Source organism: Phyllostomus discolor, chromosome 2, assembly GCF_004126475.2.
Source record: "Phyllostomus discolor isolate MPI-MPIP mPhyDis1 chromosome 2, mPhyDis1.pri.v3, whole genome shotgun sequence".
NCBI lineage: Eukaryota > Metazoa > Chordata > Mammalia > Chiroptera > Phyllostomidae > Phyllostomus > Phyllostomus discolor.
In genome coordinates this window covers 191,965,790-191,990,908 of record NC_040904.2, presented here as the reverse complement: position 1 = coordinate 191,990,908, position 25,119 = coordinate 191,965,790, and the positions used below count along the sequence as shown (strand labels likewise).

General features: G+C 35.8%; 1 protein-coding gene across 1 annotated transcript; it reads right to left on the bottom strand.

Annotated features, from left to right (window-relative positions):
• Positions 1-248: 248 nt before the first annotated feature.
• LOC114513845 (NKG2-A/NKG2-B type II integral membrane protein-like) lies at positions 249-24,928 on the bottom strand. Its single transcript, XM_036016856.1, has 5 exons — positions 24,718-24,928; positions 24,246-24,341; positions 23,734-23,787; positions 5,449-5,600; positions 249-356 (listed from the first exon to the last, which is right to left on the bottom strand). Exons 1-5 carry the CDS (start codon positions 24,902-24,904, stop codon positions 249-251), a joined length of 597 nt encoding a protein of 198 aa, XP_035872749.1. The 5' UTR covers positions 24,905-24,928.
• Between the last annotated feature and the right edge of the window lie 191 nt (positions 24,929-25,119).

The following is a 25,119-nucleotide window of genomic DNA, read 5'->3' as shown; positions in this document are numbered from 1 at the left end:
CAACTCTGAAGTTTTTGAAATCCTGAAATGCAGAGATAAGAAATTATTAATCTGGTGATATATGTTAACATTTTAGTAAATAAATGATTCACAGTAATAGTTACATAGTAAATCTTAATATTTCTTAAACCTTTCTAAAAAAACACTTAAATATTTTTTCACATACTGTGTACACATTGCTTTTTATTTCTAAGATTAATTTCTCATTTGAAAGCATGAAGGAATAAATATGTGAGTTCTAAAGAAACTTACAGTTCAGGAGAGAGAGTTGTGCCAATTGTCCACACCCAAGAATTAGTATTATTTCTCTGGGTCAATCCAATCCATGGAACTATTTCAAATATGTTCAAAAACTTCTATGAGAAAACAAATTTTATAAAAATTAAGTAAAAGCTGATATATTAATCTGTATTTGTAAAAACAAATCTAGTTCACTCATAGTTAGAGGGGGAGGTGACATCTATGTAAACTGTACAGCCCATCAACACCTGATGGCATTAGTGAATAAGCAATCAACCACGTCCTGAGATCTAGGACTTGTTTGTCACCCCACCCAGCTGGTCCAGCATATCCAACATGCAAAGATCACATGACCTTGTGTAGAAAAATAAAGGACTCTGAATCAACATGGAACACATCAAGAATCACCTGACTGGAGACAACAGCTACGCAGGAAGCAACCATATTAAAACCAACAGGTCAAAGGAAGAGAGAAGCCCATGGAACAGTCTGTATCTCTTCCCATCACCCTCAGTGAACAGTGTGAAAGAAAAATGGAGGTTAACTTTTAATGGCTGAATTCACATCACTGACCAACTCCCCAAAGGCCAGCTGCTGAGAAAGGGAAAGAGTGTTTTGCATGAGTGGGGAGCCTGTGCCAGAGAATCTGGTGGATTTACTGAGGAGAGCTCAAAAAAAGGAATCCTGTGTTCTGAAAAAGCCAAAGTCACCCTCAAGGTCAAGTGCAGGATGAGGGAATTACAGAGGATGGCCTCCATCTCACTCATCAGAGAGACTTCTTTTAGGCAACTTGTAGCTGATATTATGGATATTGATAAACTTTTTAAAGATCTGGGAATGAAAATTTATGAGCAATGAGGTGTAATCACATAGAAGCCAAGTTGAAAATGCAGGGGTGCATGTGCAACAAGCCAACCAGCACCTGTCAAGGGCAGTAGAACATGAGAAAGAGAACCATTCATGTTGCTGTGAGATGCACAAGACTTCAAAGAAAACTACAAATCTACAACTGCACTAGTATGGGAGAGTAAAACAAAAGTCTAAACCTTTATATTATATTTTATTTATTTTTTAACAATTGTATTTATTTTTAGAGAGAGAGAGGTAGAGAGGGAGAAAGGGAAACATCAATTAGCTGCCTCTCCTATGCTGGATCCGTCACTCATCCTGCAAAAACACAGGCACGTGCCCTGACTGGGAATCCTACCAGTGACATTTCCCTTTACAGAATGATGCCCACAGGGCCACACCAGTCAGGGCAACCTTTATATTTGTAATGACTGTATTATAAGGCTTTTGCCCATGGTTTTTATCCGTATGTTTTGAATTTCGATGCAGATTTCGTTAATGTTAAACAGTGAGAATGATTTTTGACACTAATAAATTGGCTTTAGAAAAATGTAACATTGATATTTTCAGAGAACACATTTTGAAGAGTGACTTTTTAAAATTTGTTTTTTTACTTACAGTTCTCATTCAATATTGATTTGGACCTGTGTATAGTTTGAGAGCTGAGCACCCCAACTGACCTGGGGCCCATCTGACACTGACACCACACATATTCATTAGGATATTGTTGACTACGTTCTCCATATTGTGTCTGCACTGCTATGACTGTTTTCACAACTGATCATTTTTAAAAAAAACAACTTTTTGATAAAAGTTTGAAAATGCACAAGCTTTTGAGCTATACGTAATATTGATACATAGATAATCATTTTAACATTCTTCATTTTAAAAGGAATTAGATGCATGCCAATTAACTCACTTCCCTTTTTAAATCAATGTTATTGCTTATTACTTTATTTTTATTGATTTGAAAGAGAGAGAGAGTGAGAGAGAGAGAGAGAGAGTGAGCAATCAATTAGTCAGTCCACTTAGTGTGGCATTCCTTGGCAGCTTCTTGTATGTGCATGATGGGGCATCAGCCAGCACCCTGCGTGCTTTTGGATGATGTTCTAAGCAGCTGACCTACCTGGAATGGGCCTGTGTCAATGTTGTTTTAACAATCTAATCAGAATATAGAAAGAGAATTAAATAGGTTATAGTTTGTATTTTATGAGACTTCAAATGAAATCAAATAAAATATTAAGTAACTAAATTGTGTATTTGCAACCTATATAAAGATGATTTCAGAAATGCAAAACCAAGTATAGTTCATTTTTTCTAGGTTATAGTGCTTCAATTTATAATATAGTTTTAGATATTGGACACATTAAGAAAATGTATTAGAATGATTAGGTGAATGGACAAACATTGCAATTTTACATCTCTGAAATTTGATCAAAGATTAAAAATAATATGAGTATTTATTATTGGAAAAAGCAGCTAGAGATTCCAGTGAAAATAGAGCAAATTTGTAGTATTTATGTCTAAGACTGCTCCCATGTATCCCCTGATCCCCATCTCAGTTCCTGAGGAAGAAACTCAATTCTCACTGTTTGGGGAGTGCAAAACATCACTGGTGTCCCCACAGGCAAAGTCTGATTAGCTATGGAAGGCATGGTTACCTGCCCACTCTTTCTTCAGGTCAAAGGCTGAATTTACTAGACTAAAAGTGAGGAAGCCCATCCTTTTTCTAGTCTGTGTCAAGCACAGTGCCAGCCATAAGTATACCAGGTAGGTACTCAATGTGAGAGCACAGTACAAGAGATGATGTTAACTCCCTACACTACTTGGTTGATGGGAAAAAGTTTGGACTGTGTAGAAGAAACAAAGGTGATACAATAAAATAATGTAACTCAAAGTTATTTGAGAATGGATTTTAAAATTATGAGTACTGCCTTACAAACACACACACACACACACACACACACAGTACAACAAGTAGTAGAGGGTGGAGCCATATTGACTTGAGGTATGTGAAAACATTTTTAAAAATCCTTGGGTGCCAAGTAAGCTATGCAGGCCCAAGGGGAATCCCAATAATTGAGCCTAAAAATAAAATAATAAGAAGAATTTTTAAAAAATGAGTAAGCACATTTCAAAAGAGATGATTCTACAGTAATAGTTTACTGAAGTTACAAAAGTATAAATCTAATAAGCATGTAGGAGGACCCATGTTTATTATACTATGTTATTGACGATGTGAACTTACCCAAATTTTAAAACGGTGCAAAGAAACTAAATAATATCTTCCAAACTCAGGGGGATAAATCAGTCATATGAAATAATTTTCACTGGGATAAGATGTTGGATTTATTTTCCAAATATTTAATAGTAATTATTATACATAAATATTTATTTAAAATGTATTTTAAAAACTATGTTCCAAAAACTCTATGGAAATATGATGAAATAGTTCCCTAATTGTGACAGGACAATTAGGGAGAAAAAAAAAAACTGTATGAATGAATCAAACAAAATTACCAGTTGAAAAATCATTAACTATATTATAATATTCAATACATTTAAATAAATATTGAGATGTAGAAGAAAGAATTGATGAAATAAAGTTGGAGTGACAAAAATAATTATTTCCTGAAGGTAGAGAGAAAGAGAGAGAAAAATTAACAGAGCCTCAAAAAACCTTTAGAACTTTATAAATAAAACCAGCATCATTGTAATTATTGCCTGAGAATAGAGACAGAAAAACACCAAATAATAATTTTGAGACACAATGAATGATCATCTTCTTAAATTTTATGTTAAAATATATAGACCCATGTATATAAAGTTATTTATGGAGAAAAGATCATCTGCTATAAATTATGCCACATCAACTAGGTGATGATGCAGAAAAGTACAAACTTCATCTTTACCACACAGCATCACAAACACAGCATCTCAAAAATATACATTCTCAAAGTATTATAGACCTAAATGTAAAAGCCCATCAATAAAAAATGATAAACCAAAAAGAATAAGCAGTGGATTATCTTCCTGCATTTTGACTAACTTGTGAAATATGTCCAAAATAACCACCAACACCCAAAATGAGATATTGGACTATAGTAGCTTTGATAAGTCCTGGTCATTAAAACACTACATTATGAGAAGAAAAATGTAATTAACATTCAAGAAATCCATTTGCATCTTACACATTCAAAAAAGAGCCACACTGAAAGTATAACTACTTCTAAGAAGGAAAATTACAGGTAACATACAGGAGAAATGGTCAAGAGACGTGAATGGACACTTCTCACTCTCACAGTACAGAAATTCATAATGAATGGTGCTCTGAGAGATGTGTTCAATTAATCAGTATGAGAAAAATACCTATCAATGTCATAATGTTGCTTTTATATAATGATCAGAGCTCATGGCATTAAAATTTCTGACAGTACTAAGCTTTGAATCATGAAACTACTGGATATAATGTGTATTTATACAACATAGAAATCGGGATAATTTACATACACATATATTTTGACCCTGCAATTATAATCTGATACAAAAAGGCAATACAGTTTAATAATATATATATAGCATTATAACAATTATATTTATAAATTATTATTATATTATTATAAACATAGAATTTATAGTATATCACTTTATATATGTGGTGTTGTAGATGAGTTATTTTTAATATGTTTTAAATATTATATATTGTTTGGAAAAAAGACATATGCAAGGGTTTTTATTAAATAACTTCATAACAACCACATATTGTAAACATCTCTATTATGAGTAGAATAGATTAAAGAATGGCTGGTATATACCATATCGCAGTGAGAATTAAAAAACTTCAGGTACTACATTCAATGATGTGGATTAATTGAAAAAAATAATGAGTGATTGAATGGAGACATGTGAAATGCATAATGAATTATTCCAATTACATAAAATTCAAAATTGAGCAAAAATAATTTGTAATATAAAATCTCAGAACAGTGGTTAAGTGAGGAGAGAGGAGAATTTATGAGAGAGTTCACATGAGTGGGCTGGCAACACCTATTTCATGACCAATTTCAGTCTAACACTCACAATCACATCTATAGTATCCATGACACATGGTAAAATTAAGTGGCAAAGTTTACTTTAGGAAAAGAGCATTTATAGAAGCCTGATGGTCCATGAAAACCAAAAATTGTAAATTATCAAATGTGCATTAATGGCATGAAATATAAATCAAATATTACAGAGTCAAACAAAATATTAAAAATCTTTACAATATATTTGAGCTAGATACAAAAATGTGAAGTCTATAAAATATAAAATAAAATACTCTTTTAAATAAGATGTTGGAAACATTAAAAATCTTACCATTTCTTCTTCATTATCTATATAGAGCAGGCTAGAGTTCCAAGAAGCACAGGCCATCAAACTCTCATTCCATGTTTTTCCTTCAGTGCTGATGTAATAGCAGTTGTTGGAGTATGTGAACCACTCTGGTGGACATTGACCACAATGATATGCTGCGAAAATATTATGTATTGTTATCCAAGAACAAAATGAATTTTAAAATGAAAATTAATTTCAGTATTTGCATAGGTATAGACAAATTAGAGCTCAGTATATGTATATAGCCCCACAGATTGGTATATGTAATGCCTAATAAACTTATACACAGTCACACACACTCACAGAGAAAGATCAGCCCCTCACTCCCTAGTTCATGTGCCCATATTAAGCAAATACACAAAATAAAAATATCCAATTTCTGTATGCCCTGAACATGAGTGAAAAAAATACATTTTTAGAATACCAAAATTTTCTTTCAACCAATTGACAACAATGAGTGTGATGAATTTAAATGAATATTTCTTCATATTGTTGCATAAGAAATATACTCTTCTATATTCATTATTTATGTACATTTACTTCCCACTATTATAATTTATGTTCCCCCTGCCTCCTCCAAAAAAAGAACCTATAAATTTTGACTGTGTTAGACAAAAGGTAGGAAATGTATTAATATCAGTACATAGAAAATAATTATATACCTTTCTGGTTCCCAGTTGTCTGGTTCCCTCTCTTGTTCCCTATCTGGCTCCCTGTTAAAATAATATATAACTTATATTATGTACAAGAAAGAAGAATTATTCTGCACCAGTATTGCATTAGCTAGAAAAAGAAATAATGATTATAAAAAATTAATGTTGATCTATATAAATCAAAATACTTTTGTTTCTTACTTTGAAATGTGGTATATTGTCTAGGATTAAAATAAACTCCAATAAAATTGATCCTATCAAGAAAATTAATTAAGCTATGATAATTTTGGAGAAAATCTATCAGAAGTCTTGAGAACCAAACTTCACCAACTCTTACACTGTTTGGATTCATCAATTTGAAGAATTTATTTCTTTTTCTCAATAAAGTGTCCTAAAGCACACCTTGAATTATAAGACAAGAATATATGTGAATATATAGGAGATATGTATATACTACTTATTGAAATTTTTATTTATTATTGTTTATATATTTATTGTTGTTCAAGTGCAGTTGTCTCCATTTTCACCCCACCTTAGCCCCCGTCCCCACCTCCCACTCTCAAATTTACCCCCTTTGTCTTTGTGCATATGTCCTTTAAACATGTTCCTTGATAAACCTTTGCATATTTTCTCCCATTATCCCTCTCCCCTCTCCCCTCTAGTGACTGTCAGTTTGTTACTGGTTACATTTTGCTTGCTTGTTTGTTTTGTTGATTAGGTTGCACTTATGGATGAGATCATATGGTATTTGTCCTTCACATCCTGGTTTATTTCACCTATCATAAAGCTCTCCAGATCCATCCATCCTGTTGCAATGGATAGGAGCTCGTTCTTTCTTTCTGCTCCATAGTATTCCATTGTATAAATGTACCACAGTTTTGTTTTTTTTTTTTTACCCACTCATTTACTGGTGGTATTAGGTTACTTCTGGGACTTGGCTATTGTGAATTGTGCTGCTATGAACATTTGGGAAAATATATTTGCCAATGACACCTTGAAAAACGGTTTGATCTCCAAGGTATATAAAGAACTCACATGATTCCACTCCAGAACAACACACAACCCAATTAAAAAACAGGCAAAGGACTTAAATACGCTACTTTTCTAAATAATGCAGATGTTCATACCTTGGACAAATTTAGAATAACAAATTTGCACTCACTCTAAAGGCATACTTTAAAATGAAAGTTCTATTCTATAATATGAAATGTTTGGAGCCACTGACGAACACAAAAGTGAAGAGTTTCATATAATCTTACAATGATTTACTTACAGAGAATAGCTTGACTTACAGAGAATAGCTTTACTTACAGAGAAAAACAGCTCTTGTTACCACAGTGGTCATCAGGACAAGGCAGATGACTCCTAGGATCCCAGCAATAAGCTTCTCTGGAGGTGACAGAGATGCTGTAGGGAGGGAAATGGAAACACTGAGAAAAAAGGGATGGAGACACTTGTTTGGATAGTTTACACACAGAGAATCATGTACATAATCTTGGACACCAAACCTGTATCTATCGCCATAATCGTCCTCTCAGAATATCTCAGTGCATTTTCACTAAATATAATGCTCTACAAGTTACTGGTCAAAGACTACAACTTACAACAATATCTGAATAAAAATAGTCCTCAGCTTTCATCTGAGAATAACTTATGTCAACTTCAAGTCCTGATCCTTAAGATGAAAAACCTATGTGAGCGTATCCTTTTCCCTTTCCATCATGTCTGCACCCAGCTGCACATCCTAGAACAGTTATACTGTGTCTGCTGAATGTGTTACCTCTGTGGTGGTCATTCTTGTCACCCCCTTGAAGATGCTGAGAAGTATTTTGAAGATTTATTTCTGCATAGATTAGTTCCTGCTCAGTTCCTGGAGTGGAGCCGTTAGTGCCCTTAGGTTTCATGTGCTGTCTTCTTGCATCCTTAACCAGATTCAGTTCTGCATAGGTTACTCTGTGGTCACTCATGTCTGCAGCTGAGTGGTGGCCGAGACTGTGCTCTCCAAAATGTGTGCTTACGAATAAATGACACACACACACTGAAGAGATCCCTCACAGTGACACTGGGTGGGGTAGAGGTTGAGTATCGGGCTCATTTCCCAGTTGAAGAATCTAAAGTTCTGGTTGTAAATTGCTTATACCTTTAAACAAGTGCCTCAGGTAGATACAATATTTGAGATATTCTACATTTGACAATGTATTATTAGTTTGAGCAATAAAAAGCTATATGTTAGTGATGAATAAAATAATTTCATAATATCTTTATTTATTTAAAGTCTGATTTCACAAAAATATTTTAACACCATTACAAGGCTAGTATTAAAAATAAAATGCAATATTAGAAAAAAGAGACACAACATTTATGATATATTTGAAATTGAATAATGATTAAAAACTGAGTGCCCTCAAGATGGGGCACTATTTGTGTTGGCATGTCTAGTAAATTTCTGAACTAAATTTTTATTTAGTGACATACATTTATTCATTAAGGAGGACGAGTTGTTATCAAATGATCTTGTATTTTGAATGATAAATTATTGCAAATATAATGATTCACATGTTAAAAACCTTTGTTATGCGAAACTTATTAAGACCTAAACAATATTGACAACAAAACCACAACAGTGAAAATTTCAAAGTACTTATGTTACACAAGAAATTGACAATTAAGGGCAAAGATACAAAAGCATAAAATGAGAAATAAATGTGTGTAGATCATTTATATTAGAACACTGTTGTTTCAAACTTCCAGACAATTCCCATGCATGTTAAACTCAGGGCACCTCCAGTTGTGTGAGCCATAGTTATGAATCAGATGGTGTAATTTAATAATTTAGTCAATGGGTTCTGTGGCCAGTGAGTTCTAGAATTAATTCTGGTTTTGAAATTTGCAATGTATGACCTTTACAAAGCCACTTAGTGTCCTACAACTTAGTTTACTACTATAACGTGGGAATAAAAATATGTAGACAAATACAAGTAAAACATTTAATATTTCACCATTTTAAGCTCCCAATAATATTATAATTATCCTAAGTAAAATTTGACCATATTTTTATGTTATTTCTGATTCACACCAGTTCAATGCTGTAGCTTAATTCATTAGGCAAAGTGTCTATCAGTGTGATGTATTTCCCAGCAATGGTGCCTCAATTTCTAAAAAGTCTTTTGCTTGTTTACTATTAAGTTTCAATTAGAATTTTATGAGAGTACTTCATCCTGATTTTTACTGAAAGCCAACTACATTTATTTAGCCTAATTAAGTATATAAACTACTATGTTTGACCTCCATAATTAATATAATTTATTCAAAAAACCTTTTTAAAGTCTGGGCTAAATATAAAATAATATATAATTATATATAAATTGATTATAAAATGAAAAAATAGCTGTTCCTTTTCATAATTCTTATAGGATTTTTACTTTAAATGGTTTTGATTAACACATTCAATTATTCTCATGTATTCTCATGTATATACACTTGAGAATTGTCCACAGGCAAGAATTTGAATAGTTCAAGACATCCTGCAACATATTTTATATTTTATTCTTGATTTTTCACTCTAAGTTATTTAAATAAAATACCAATATTCTCTTTGATTTGATTGAATATTAATCGTACCTCACTGATATCACACCTTATGTTGTAATCTCCCCCTACATGAGATGGGCTAAGACAGAGACAGGAGAGGAGAGACACACACATACCTTCTGAAGGCCAGAAAGTCCTGCATCCTTTAGTGGGAGGCCAGCTAACTCTTGTAAACAAACAATCTCTGTGGTCTTCACAGACTGACCTGTGAAAGCCCAGAGTGAGGCAAGAGCAGAAAAAGCAAATTTCTCATTAATGTGTCACTTAACATTTAAACAGGGAATTCTTACACTTGGGCTATTCTGAAGACTGTGTATCTCATCACACACCTCCAGAATCTAGGAAATTTGGAGCTGCTAGTGTATCATTCAGTTTGTCCATTGACAAAAGCACCTAGAAATTGTTTTCTTACCCTGAAAGGTATTAGGGGACAAAGACTGGACCGCTTATGCTGTGAATTTACTTCCATCTTAATCACAGACTCTGAAATCTTAGACCTGGTTAAGAATTTGTTACATGTTTAAATTCTACTCCTAGACAGGGTTATTTAATTTTGGCTTTATATATTTCTCTTCCTTATATTCTCATTATGCCATTTCTATCACAATGGAAACAATTTTAAAATCATAATTCCATAAACAATAGATATTTGATGATACTTGTCAGCAATATTCTGAAAAATCACTACATTTTCACTGTTATGGTAACTGTCACAATTGCTAATCCCATAATTTTTCTCAATTTCTTGACTTAGTTCTTAAGATCCCTTCATTCATTTTACTGTTATTAACTGTTATTTAGATTTCCCTTGGAAAAGATCATATCTCTGTGAAGGGTAAAACATTAAACAATATTGAACTGTATCACCATGGCAGAGATTAAATTGTTACTTAACTAATTACATTTTTTTACTCATTTTCAAATCACTACTAATTTTTTGTAATTTAATAGGAATATTTGTTTTAAATGACAAAAGCACAAATCTAACTATGTATGGTGAAAACAAAGGTAATTTAATTGTTTTCCTTATTTAAAAAATGGGAAGGACAGAAAAAGTAGACTTCTGAAAGACAATTTAAGTGACACATGAGCATCAAAAGAAACAAAAAATTTACTGCATATTGTTGATTTGCATATATTGCAAAATGATTACCACAATAGGTCCAGCTAACATCCTCCTTCTCATAGAGTAAGAATTAAAAGAAATAAAGAATACACAAGGTAGTCACAGTGTTTGTGTTGCCCAACTACTAATCACATAGCAGCTGTCTGTGTCTTCAGACCAGCAATTTTCAACCTTTCACCTGTCATTTCACAATTAAGTAATTACTAAAATTCTGTGGCACACCAAAAAAGTATTTTTTGCTGATGTGAGAAAACATAGGTATAACTTTAACTTATGAAAAATAATAATACTATTAGCTGCTCTTTTTGCTTCAATGTGACTTTTTAAAATATCAGGTGCCTGTACTTGTATATGATGAGATCTGTCTGAAAAAAAGTCCAGCCATTGTTAATGCAATGAGAATGGTTTGCATGTCATCGTTGTAACATGGCAGCCAAGGAGAGTGGACTGGAATGCACATGTGTGAACAATGACAACTGCACTGTACTATTCACTGGGGGCAGCAGACTCCACTGATTGAGCATGTGTACTGTGTGGCTGTCACATTCAGAATGACTGAGGAAGTATAGAGCAATGAACCTGCACCAAATTTTGTGATAAGCTTAAATATCCCTCCATGGAAACTACTCGAATGATTCAGAAGGCTTTCATTGATGATGCAATAAGTGCAGTGCAAGCAATAAAGTGTGGTAGAAATGCTTTAAAGGTGGTTGAGAGTCTTGTAAAAGTAACCCACGTCCTGGAAGGTCTACAACCAACAAAACACCTGAGAATGTTGAGCATGTGAGGTCTGCAATCAACAAAGATGGGCAACTGACAATGCAAAAAATAGCAGCTGACCTGGGGATTCCAAAAACTACTGTGTCTTAGATATTTTTTTAATTTTAATTGTTGTTCAAGTTCATCCCCTCAGTGTTCTCCACCTCCTTCCAATTCGCACTCCCCTTTAGTTTTTGTCCCTGTGTCCTTTATACTTGTTCCTGTTAATCCTCCCCCTGTTCCTCTGAAATTCCCTGACCTCTTCGCTCTGGTCACTGTCAGCCTATTCTCTATTTTAGTGTGTTTGGTGATATTTTGCTTGCTTGTTTGTTTTGTTGTTTAGCTTCCTGTTAAAGGTGAGATCATATGGTATTTGTCCTTCTCCCTTCCTGTTCAGCACGCAGTCAGCCTAGTATGCACTGTCCCCAGGGCTAGCCTGGCGCCTCTCCCTAGGCCCTTGGTGTGGGATCCAGGCTTTCCTCAGAGTACACTCTCCCTGGGGTTACAAGTGTGGTCTCCTGGCCTTCTACAGAGCCCACTCTCCTGGGTTGCTCTGCCCCATTTGCAGGCAAGAGAGCTTGGCAAGGTGGCTTGCAGTCCTACTGATTCAGGCTCACACTCTTCCCAGGGCTACAGGAATGCACGCATTGGCTTTGGAACTGCCTGACTGGGTGGGGAGGAGTCCTGAGCAACTGCTGCAGGAGAATTCCCCAACATTGTCTCTTTTTTCACTTTTTTTTTTTTTTAAGAAAATCCTCCTACTCAAGCCTGCCACGCCATACAGCGGCCTGGCCTCTCACACAGCTGAATTCTCCAACCAGACTGGGGATTGTCTGGGTCAGGGCCCCTTAAGGCCCAACTCTCAGCTCTCCCCAGAGGGTGTCCACAGACTCTGTGGGTGCTCACAGACCCTGTGTATTGGCCACTTAGTCCATATTCCCCTCTCCGCAACTTCAAGAAACCAGGTTTCTCCCAGTGCTGCTAAAACCTTGTTTGGCTGAGGAGGGAACAGTTGACCCAGTTCTCTCCTAAGGACCCTGTGGCAGACCCAGGGGGTACTGGGCCCGGGGCTGCAGGGCCCTGGTCCCCAAGCTGGTCCCTGGGATCTTATTGTCCTGAAGTACTCTCTTAACCATATGGTTTTGCAACGTCTGCTACAATTTTTGGTCTCCCATTTTCATATATGCTGGGGCATTGTTGGCTGTTGGCTCTGTTCCTCTCTAGATCAGCTAGGTTTTTCTCCCATGTAGGGGGAAGTGGAATCTGCCCCCTCCTAACTCGCTGCCATTTTCCCCCTCTGGGTCTTAGATTTTGATGCAGGATCTTAGCATGGGAAAGTCCCTTCAGGGGCTTCTGCTACCTGAGCAGGAGGAATGTCGTGCTGTAGTTGCTAATGATTGATTCAAACTGCTACCAATGAACCAAATTTTCTCAAGATGGTCAAAACTAGAGATGAAATATGGGTCTGTGGCTGTGATCCAGAAATGAAGGCCCAGTTGACAATATAGAAGTCACCTGGGTCTCAAGCCTGAAGAAGGCACAGCAAAGTTGCAGCAAGATCAAGACCACATTAACTGTGTTTTTTCATTGGGAAGGTGTTGTCCATCGTGAGTATGCCTCTCGAGGACAAACAATTCATAAGAAGTACTGCCTCAATGTCCTTTGTCATTTGAGGGATGCAATAGGACAAAAACAGCAGCAGCTATGGGCTTCTCTGGTGGTTTCATCTTCATCACAACAGCATGCCTGCTCATGCATCACATCTCACGCAGAGTTTTTTTGGTGAAATAATCACCCAGGTGACTCAGCACCCTTACAGACCAGATTTGGCACCCTGCAATTTCTGAATATTCCAAAAACTAAAATCACTTTTAAAAGGGAAGAGAATCCAATCAATGGATTAAATTCAGGAAAACAGAAGAGCACATTTGATGAAAAATCACAGAAATGATTTTTCAGAGCATTTTGAACAGTGGAAGAGATGCTGGGAGAACTGTGTGAGGTCCCAATGTGCTTGCTTTGAAGGAGACTGAGCCATCATTGTCATTTGTACAAGATTTCTTATATCTAGTATCTTCTTTAATAAGTGTCTCTATTTTTCATATTACATGGCTGGATACTTTCTGGATTTCTGTGCCAAGAATTAACCAACCAGACACAAGCTTATTAGGTGACATGATCAAGAAGATTAAACTTTATTAATGACCTGTATATTAATTTGGGAAGGAAGTGCATTCACACAGGATGGGTATTGTTGTGTTGGTTGTTGTCATTTTTTACTTTGACAATCTAAGGGAAAAGAGGTCAGTGTCCCTGACTAAACAGTCAGGTATTGCATGTTTTAAAGATTCTTGCAGCACTTCTGTTCAAAATCTCTGAGAAAGGCTGTTGTGGTATCACGGTGATTGTTTTAACTCTCCTTTATTCATGAGTTTAAATCATTGAAATTAAATCATTGGATGTAATGCAGCATTAAAGTTACCCATATGATCACCTAAGGATTACACCCTTTGCAGCACCATGTTCATGAAATGAAAAGAAAGACATGGCAACTTCCAATTATAGTGTCCTACCAAAACTATTCAGCAAAAAACCCTTTAACTCTCTACCTCTAACCACTGAAATGGTCTGTTCCTGACACCCAACCATCAACAATCTCATGACTTGATAATCTAAACATTATCAAAAACTAATATCCCTCTATCTGTACTATTCCTAGAAAGTCACCACCAACCTAATGCTATGTCTCAATCTCTATGTCATTCAACTCATATAATCACATAGTCATTTTATCATCTCATGTCATCACAAGGATAAGGAGGGTGAGTACAGCACAGTAAGGTATTTTGAGAGAGAGAATGAGGCCACAGTCACAGAGCTTTGTTACTTTGTATTGTTATAATCATTCTTTCTTGTTATTGATTATTATTATTAATCTCTTACTGTGTTTAATTTATAAATTAAACTTTATCATAGGTATGTGCATGTAGGAAAACATAGTACAAAACAGACTTTAGCACTTTGCATGGTCTCAGGCATCTCATGGGAGTCTTGTAATGTACACCCTGCAGACACTGGGGAAACTAATGTGTGTCTCACAGCAAGGTTAGCAATTTATTTCTGTTATGATATTTATTTTCTCTCTTCTGGTGACTTTGTGCTTGGTTTGTTCTTTCTAGTTTCCTGAGGCATAGAGGTAGGTTGTATGACAGAAATGAGTTTATTTTATAAACTTTCCTACAAAAGCATTCTTCAAGCTCTGTTGGCATTAGTACTGAAATGTACCATTAAAAACATTACAGTATTGGAGATTATTATCCTAAGTGAAATCAGAAAAGGACAAATACCATACACCAGTCTGAAAAAGACAAATACCATATGCTCTCACTTTTATATGACATCTAAAGAACAACATAAACATGAACAAAATAAAATATAGGCATTGATACATGGAGCAGACAGACATCTGTCGGGGGGAGGGGCAGTGGAGAGGACTGGATGATAAAAGGTGAAGAGATAAGCCAATGAACCTATTTGTATAACCTTGAATGCAGGAAACAGAGTGATCATGGTCAGAGGGAATGCGGATGGGGGCTGGGTGATGTGGGCAATGGGGGAGCAGGTAAAGGGGACATCTGCAATGGTATAAACAATAAAAATATAGTTAAGAAAAGAAGAGGGTGGAAACAGAGGAGGGAGGGGGGGAAGGCTGGGGTGGTGGGAAGACATGGGGGAAAAGGCAGAAAACTGTATTTGAACAACAAAAAATATTTTTTAAAAGGAAACAAGTTGGAACTGTAAAAAAAAAGAAAAGAAGAAAACAATAAAAAGCATGGACAGTTTTTAAAAATATATAACAGTACTTTTATACAAAGTGTTCCAGGAAACAGAAAAAGAACAATGGTTTCCAATATATCTTTGATAATAACAACTATCAAATGTTAACCTTCCATAGAGATATGGGTTTATTTCTGGTTTCTCTATTTTGTTCCATTGATCTATATGTCTCTTCTTATGCCGGTACCAGACTGTTTTGATTACAGTGACTTTGTAATATATTTTGATGTCAGGTATTGCGATCCTTATTTTGTTCTTCTTTCTCAAATATGCTGCAGCTATTTGGGGCCATTTATCATTCCATATAATTTTTAAAAATGTTTGTACTATATCTATGGAATATTCCATTGTCTTTTAATAGAAATTGTGTTGAAGAAAGGGGGCAAAAACATAACAGCAGTGAAAATGACCTCTTAAATAAATGATGTTGGGAAATCTGGACAGCTACATGCAAAAAAATGAAACTTGACCACCAAGTTACACCATACACAAAAATAAGCTCAGGATGGATAAAACACTGAAATATACGTTGCAACACCATAAAAGTCCTAGAGGAGAACATAGGCAGGAAAATCTCAGATATTCTATGCAGCAATATTTTCACCAATATGTTCCCTAGAGCAAGGGACATCAAGGAATTAATAAATAAATAGGACTTCATCAAAATAAAAAGCTTCTGCATGGCTAAAGAAAACATCAGCAAAATGAAAAGGGAACCAACCATATAGGAAAATATATTTCCCAAAGATACCTCGGACAAGGGTCTTATCTCCACAATATATAAAGATCTCAAATGACTCTACTTCAGGAAGACAAACAACCCAATTTAAAATAGGACAAAGGACCTGAACAGACAATCTTCAAGGAGGACATACAGAGAGCCCAGACACATATGAAAGGATGCTCAGCATCACTTTCATAGCCCTTAGAGAGATGCAAATTAAAGCTACAATGAGATACCACTTCATCCCATTCAGCTGGCCATCATAAACAAATCAACAAACAACAAGTGCTGACTAAGCTGTAGAGTAAAAGGAACCCTAGTACATTGCTGGTGGAAATGCAGACTGGTACAGCCACTGTGGAAAACAGTATGGAGTTTTCTCAAAAAACTAAAAATGAAACTGCCTTCTCACCTGACAATTCCACTGCTGGGATTATACAGTAAGAACCCCAAAACACCAATTCAAAGAACCTATGCACTCCAATGTTCATAGCAGGACAATTCACAATAGCCAAGTGCTAGAAGAAACCTAAATGCCCACTAGTAAATGAGTGCATATAAAACACTAAAGAGACTTTGAAATAAAGAACAAATGAACAGTAACCAGAGGGGACAGCATAGGGGGTAACAGGGGGAAAAAGGGAAAGGGCCATCAAGGAATATGTATAAGGACCCAATGACAAAGCCAAAGGTGGGGAAGATTGACAGTGGGAGTGGAAGATGGGTGAGATGGCGAAAATGGTGGCAGGAAAAGGGAGGCAACTGTACTTGAACAATATAAATAAATAAATACTGTCATATACATAACATAAATAAAAACTCATTCAGAAATCTTTATGAACAGTGATAAAAAAGCAATTCAATATAAGTGTAATATGTGCACTGAAATTTAAAGAAGGACAAAACAAAATGACTATTGTGGCTTTATTTAGAAATGTGAGATTGGTTTAATATTTGAATGAAATAAAGGTAGTTTACTTTATAAACTTTGTACAAAGAAAACATTTATCATTCCAAATGGTACAACAATAATAAAAAGGAATCATCGATTGAATATAAAATCTATTAGAAAGTAGCAATATTATGGAATTGCTTTAATATGTGAAAAGTTTCATCATTATTTAGAAAGAAAAAGTTTAAAACAAAACTCATACTTTATTATGAAATATTTAAATATTTTCCTGAAAAGAGAGAAGGATTGTTACAGAGCTTTTACTCTCCACACGATCCAACATTGGAAGTAAACCCCACTCTGTGGAAATAAGTCAAAAAAATGAAAAAATGGTACCAGAAAAAAGAAATTAAATAAATGTTTATATAAACTATTCAAAATAATATATGTTTGAAATGGTACAACTAATACAACAAAATTAACATGTAAACCTCAGTCATTTCTTTTTAAAGTAGCAACAATTACTAAAGAAAACTTTTAAAGAAGTATGCCATTTAGAAAACCATGACTATGCGATACCAATATTGATATTTCATTAAGACTTCAACATAGAAAAATTTTAAAAATATTGTAAAGAAATGAAAGAAAACCAAATACATGGAAAATAAAGCATGATTTGATTGGAAGCATTGGTATTTTAAATTGCCTAATCTTTATAAATTACTTAAAGTTTACATGCAGTCCCAAACATAACCCCAGGGGATTTTTAAACCTTACTGAGGTGTAATTACAAAATACACAGTTCATGCATTTAGAGTGTGCGTATCAGTGATTTTAAGTACATTCACAGAGCCTTGCAGCTATCACCACTCTCAGAGTTTGGCAAGTTTGCAGCCCCCTAAAGAAGCAGTGAGTGAACCAATCAGTAGTCATTTCCTGTTCCCACACACCCTCAGACTTCTGAGGGTTTGCCTGCTCTTGATAATTCACTTAAATTGACACACACAACATGTGATCTTCTAGAAAAGTTGAATGTCACAAACATAATGTTGAACAAAAAATGACAGATAGAGAAAATATATCTCTACTTTTGGATGTGTATATCCAGTGATGTTTATGGAATATTTTTCATTATTAGAACAAATAATTCATTAGAAGACTTACGTAATCATAACTGTATTTCCATTTCATGAAAAACAGTCACTCAGGAGAATCCAAGTTTTAATGCAAAAACCTATGCTTGCAAATATATGTTTTTGAAGATTCACAACTACTTGATGTGAAGCCATTTTTGTGTAGCATCACACAGTTTCCGTTACCAGATAACAATTCTACTAACCTGCAAAGGAGAAAATGCACAATTTTGTTCTTACATTGTATGAGGGCAATCTCTGAAACAACAAGTAGCATCTTCTATGAGAGGTAAACAGAATATTTTACAAATGGGCAGTGATATTTTCCATATAATATACTAAGAGTTGGTTGTTAAGAAAACTAGGTAGTCATTCTTAATATTTATATCAGCATTTCATTAACTCCGAATATCATGCTGTTAATTCAACTTGAACAAGTGTATTCATAAAGCTCTTCTGAATTGTTCTGTTTTATGCTTTCCCTTTATTTAGCAGAAAATAAAAAAAATAAACTCACTTCAGTGTGGGAGTTGAACCATTTGTCGACATCCACAGTTCATCACTGCTTCTACGAAAAACTCCGATCCATGATGCAAGTGATAGGTGGCTCAGAAATTTCTACCCCAAAATTTAAAAACAGCAAATTATTTAAATAATCATTCTGAAGGTTTGCGTTATATATTTTTAAGACGCATGTAGTGTGTTGTGTCATAGGATCCTTCATCTAGAGAACAAAATGAGAGTGTTGGATCCTAATTTAACACAAAGATATATTTAGACCTTTATTAAAGATGTACTAAAATCAATTTTCATAAACTCAAATATTTTCAGCAACATTTGCACATTTGATTTAATATTAACTCCTGAACATTTCCTCTTAGGTTATAAGGAATATTCTGCTATATATATTTTAGTTGCTACCCATGTTCACAAATCTAACACCACAAGGTTTTAAATAAGTTTTTGAACATTCATATAATGTATTTGATTCCATAACTAAATCAATGTAGTTTTCTACTGTTTTTTGGAGATTCAGTTTTTAAAAAATTAAAGGATTTTAATTAAGAAAATAGTGGGGAAGATGGTGTCATAGGTAAATACAGCTTGTCTCCACACACAATCACATAAAAATTTACAGCTCAATTACAGAAACCTATCACTCAGAACCATCAGAAATCCACTTGAATGGCAGTCTGACAACTATGGAATTAAAGAAACCACATCCATCCAGACTGGTAGGAGGGATGGAGATGCTGAATGGGCTGGTGCCACATCCATGTGTTGTGGGTAAAATTTCAGAAGGGATCTCTCAGGACTGAGTCCCAGACCCACACCAGGCTCCCTCCAGCTTAGAGTTCCAGTGCCAGGAAGATAAGTCCCCATAACTTTTGAATGGAAAAAAAACCCCAGCAGGAATTGAGTCAGTGAAGGAACTTCTGGAGTCCCAAGCAGTTCCTCTTAGAGAACCCACACGTGAACTCACACAGACTCACTCCCTCTGAGCTTCAGCACTGTGGTAGCAGCATGAAAGGCACCAAGTGGCATATGGGGGGAGGGGGACTGGAATGTCTGACATCAAAACGAGAGCTGGAGGACAGCTTTCTCCCAGACACACAGGTGGGCAGAGCCTTAGAGCTGAGAGGTGAGTATGATATCTGAAACTCAATTGACCTAGCTGAAGCTGCATCCTACCCAACTTACAGTTATTAACAATGGCTTTTTCATATGAATGACTTGAATTGGCTCATGCTTCACAACTTCCTAAATCCTTTCAAACAAGCAACAGCTGGCCTCAGTAAACCCCCAGCCACCTCCTTCTCCTCCCCATTCCACACCCCTTGCCAAGTGGTGCCAGGCATTGCACTAGCAGCAGCCAGCCTAAATTCATGGCTTGGCTTCACCTGGGAATCTCTGATCCCAGCAGAGTTAGTAGCCATCTCATATTGCTTGATAGCCCAGGTGGCCCTGGGTCGAGCAGAGATGGGGGCAGACCACAGCCTGCACCACCAAGGAAACTCCAAGACTTGTGCACCCTGTGGAAAGCTACAGACCATGTTGGAGGGCCACCATCCTGCCTCTGCACAGATGATACTCCACAGAGGGCAGAGGTTGGTGGTCAGTGGTAACAGCCAGTCCTTACAGCTGACTGGTCTGGGTAAATCCCTCCCATTGACTTGCCAACAGCACTCAAGGCTTAACTGCAAGAGGAAGGGGTATTCAGTTCACATGAAAGGCACACTTTGAGTACCTAGCTTGGTTGATAAGAAGGGTATGCCACTGAACCCTACAGGACACCTACAACATTAGGCCATATTACCAAAACAGGGAGACAAAGTAGCTCTATGTAGTACATAAAAACAAATACAAGAGGGCTGCCAAAATGAAGAGACGAAGAAACATGACCCAAATGAAAAAACAGATCAAACTGCCAGAAAAAGAACTAAAAGAAGTAGAGGTAAGCAATCTGTCAGATGCAGAGTTCAAAACATTGGTTATAAGGATGCTCAAGGAACTTAATGAAGACCTCAACAACATACAAAAATCTAGTCAGAAGTAAAGTATACATGATTGAAATAAAGAACAACTTACTGGGGAACAACAGTAAAGTGGAGGAAGCCAATGATCAAATCAATGATTTGCAACATAAGGAAGCAAAAAAACAACCACACAGAATAAGAAGAAAAAAGAAACCAAAAAAATAAGGAAAGTATAAGTTGTCTCTGGGACAACATCAAGAGATCCAATATTTACATCACAAGGGTGCCAGAAGGAGAAGAGAAAAGAGCAAGCAATGGGAGATCTATTTGAGCAAATAATGAAAGAAAACTTCCCTAATTTGGTGAAGAAAGTAGACATGCAAGTCCAGAAAGTGCAGAGGGTCCCAAACAAGATGGATGCATGGAGACCTACTCTAAAACACATCATAATTAAAATGCCAATGGTCAAAGACAAAGAGAGAATCTCAAAAGCAGCAAGAAAAAAGCAGTTATTGACCTGCAGGGGAGTTCCCTTAAGACTGTTGGCTTATTTCTCAAAGAAAGTTTACAGGCAAGAAGGGGTTAGCAAGAAATATTCAAAGTCAAGAAATTCAGGGACCTATCGTCGAGATTGCTTTACCCAGCAAAGCTATCCTTTAAAACTGAAGGGCAGATAAAGTGCTTCCCCGATAAGAAGGAAATGGAGGTGTTCATCATCACTACACCCTTATTATATGAAGTGTTAAAGGGACTTATTTAAGAAGAAGATCAAAAAGAAAAAGTAGAAGATCAAAACTGTGAACAATAAAATGACAATAAATATCTATCTAACAACATTTGAGTCTGAAAAACAAACCAAGCAAACAGGAAGAGCCAAGAAGAGCAGAGACCGAGTCACAGTTACAGAGACCATTTTGATGGTTGCTAGATTGAAGGGTAGTTTAGTTAAACAGTAGAAGTGAGGAAATTAAGAACTACAAATTGGTAGTTACAGAATAGCCATGGCGATGTAAAGTATAGTACAGGAAATTGAGTCGCCAAAGAATTTATAGGTATAACCCATGGACATGAACAATGGTGGGAGGGTGTCCTGAGAGAGTTGTGGGGGGGGGGGTTGGGTGGAGGGAGGCAAATGGAAGAATATTGGGACAACTGTAATAGCATAATAAATAAAATATAATTAAACAAATAAAAAACAGAAATCTAAAAAATTGTTTTGGGAGGCCCTTCACCATTCTTTAAGCAGATAAGCCCTGAAGGAATCTTCTTTTGTGTTTGTGAAATCTAATGGTCCAGGTGTCAGACATGCATTTTTCTGGAGACTACAGTTAGAAATTCTGGTTTTTATTATAACTAATAAGAAACACAACTCAAAGAGAACCCTGAAAGATGGAAAGAAGAAGGAAAATAATTTGGTACACCAGGGTTAGGGGAAAACAGTGTGAGGGGGTATCTTATACTCCCACACAAATGAAAGTGACTGAGGCCTGATGCTTCCCAGACCCTACCTAACAACAGGAGGTGGTGAAGGAAGCCAGTCCTCCTCTGCCCTGCAGAGGGAAGCCTGCCCAGCAACTGCAGGCAGGCCTACAAGGTGTCCCATCAGGACACCTGCTGACAAAAGCAAGCAGATCAAGTGCCTCTCCTTTCCCTAAGAGAAACCAGGGTAGGTGGGTTCAAGGTGGGACCAGCAAAGGGGATTTTATGACTAAAAGAAAAGCACTTACAAAGGCTCTTCATCCCTGAGGGCATGAGACTCACATCCCCAATGAAAGACATCAGATAGTTGCATATTAAAATGTTACATTCACATAAGTCAGCAGTGAAAATTAACTAACAGCAAATAAATGCAATACAGATAAAAGGAAACGACAGCATGTGAGAATGAAAAAAGACAGGAAGAAAAATGTCTACTGTATGATTTAATTTATATGAGGCTCAAAAACAAGCAAAGAGACTCTATAATACTCAAAGTCAACCCAGTGGAGCAGCAGTGAGGGAGGAGAAGTGGTGAGAGAATGGATACTCAGGAGCAGGGCTGTGGAGGACTGCCCACTGCATTTGGTGATCTGATTTGTAATTACATGGTCCCATTCCCTCTGTAACCAATCTGCTCAATTGTGATGTGTTTAGTGTCTTCACATAAGGTAAAATTAAATAACAAGGTTTATTGTAGAAACCAAGCATATATAGAAGCACAGTTTTCTATGATAAAGCAAATGTGCATTACTAGTATACAGTCTAACAAAATATTATAAAGTCAAACAATGGAATATTGCACAGACTTTAAATAGCTACAAATACATATGAAAATATGAGTGAATGTTACAAATACAATATTGATTGAAACAAGCCATAAGTAATATGTATGAAATGTTTGGTATCTTACCCTTTCCACTTCATTATCTATATAGAGCAGGTTAGAGCTTTTAGAAGCACAGGCCATCAGACTCTCATTCCATGTTGTTTGTTCAGTGCTGATGTAATAGCAGTTGTTGGAATATGTAAACCACTCCAGTGGACAATGAACACAAGAAAATGCTGAAAAAAGATTATGAATTATTATGCAACAACAACTTAAAGTTTAAAAATGAAAATTATCTTATATAATCATGCAAGTATAAACATACATGTATATAATATCTCTAAGCATCCTCACAGGCTGGTACATATAATACAAAACACACTCATATATACATAAAGAAGAGTCAGCCCCCCACCCCCTAACTTATGTGCCCATATAAAGCAAACACACAAACAAAATATCCACTCTACATATGTCCAAAAATCAATGAATGAAACCACATGTTAAGAATAGTAAAACTGCTTATTTTGTCATATTATAACATTCAGAAGTTTGAGCCAATAGGCAACAATGGGTTTGGAGATTTTAAATGAATATTTCCTTATATAGTTACATAAGAAAAAACACTCTTCCATAAATATTACTTATGAACAATTACAGGCCATTCTATAATTCAGGTTTTCCCCAAAAATCTATTATCATATTTGCCCAGCCTAAGATAGAGACAAAAAATAAACTGTGATAATACGAGAACTTTGAAAATCATATACCTTTCTGGATCTTTGTTATTGGGGAGGAGTAGTTCTTCTTTGGTGTTGCAAGAGCTACAAAAATTAAAGTCATTCTTAAAATTCATATAAACAAATCATAACACTTTGAAATATTATGATTTGTTTAGAATAATGTGCAATAAAATTTACTTTGCCAAGACAAGTTAATAAAGTAATAATCATTCAATGGAAAATATATTAAAATTCTACAGAACAAAACTTCACTGTCTCTTAACATTATTTTGTTGAAACAATCTCAAAATGAATTTATATTTCTAAGGCCTTCCAGTCTTCAAAAACATGTGTATGAGTTATGAAGTCAGAATATATGAATATATATAAAATACTCCCTATAATCATTATTAGTCATGAATTTAACAAATTTAAAATAACCATTCTACATTTAGTCTAAATGCATATCTTTAAGTGAGAGTTCTATATTATGAAGTGTTTAGGGATATTGATGAATGTTGAAGTGAAAAGGTCATATGATCTTACAAAAATTTACTTACAGTGAATAACAGCTATTGCTATCACAGCGCACATCAGGACAAGGCAGATGACCCCGAGGATCCCAGCAATGAGCTTCTCTGGAGGTGATGGGGATGCTGCAGGGAGGGAAACAGAAACACTGAGAGAGGAGAGATGGAGACAATTGTTTAGACAGTTTATAAACAGAAAAACCCCAAGCACAGGTAGTCATATAAATAAACTTGGACCCCAAAACTGTTAACTACCACTGTAATCTTCCTCTCAGAATATGTCATTGCATTTTCACTAAATATAATGGTTTATGAGTTACTGGTCAAAGACTACAACTTATAACAACGTCTGAATAAAATGAGTCCTCAGCTTTCATCTGAGAATATCACATGCCAGCTTCAAGTCCTGATCCTTAAGATGAAAAATATATGAGCTTTCCCACACCTCAGCACCCAGCTACACATCCTAGAACAGTTATACTGTGTCTGTTGAATGTGTTACCTCTGCAGTGGTCATTCTTGTCACTCCCTCGAAGATCCTGAGAGGCGTTTTGAAGATTTAATTCTGCATAGGTTAGTTCCTGCTCAGTTCCTGGAATGGAGCCTCTAGTGCCCTTAGGTTTCATGTGCTGTCTCTTTGCATCCTTAACCTGATTCAGTTCTGCATAGGTTACTCTTTGGTCACTCATGTCTGCAGCTGAGTGGTGGCCGAGACCGTGCTCTACATGTGTGCTTACGAATAAGTCACACACACACTGAAGAGATCCCTCACAGTGACACTGGGCGGGGTGGAGCATGAGTTTCGGGGTCATTTTCCAGTTGAAAAATCTGAAGTCTGGTTCTAAATTCCTTACAGGTTTGAACAAGTATCTTATGGTAAAATACATTTTTAAATATAGTCTAC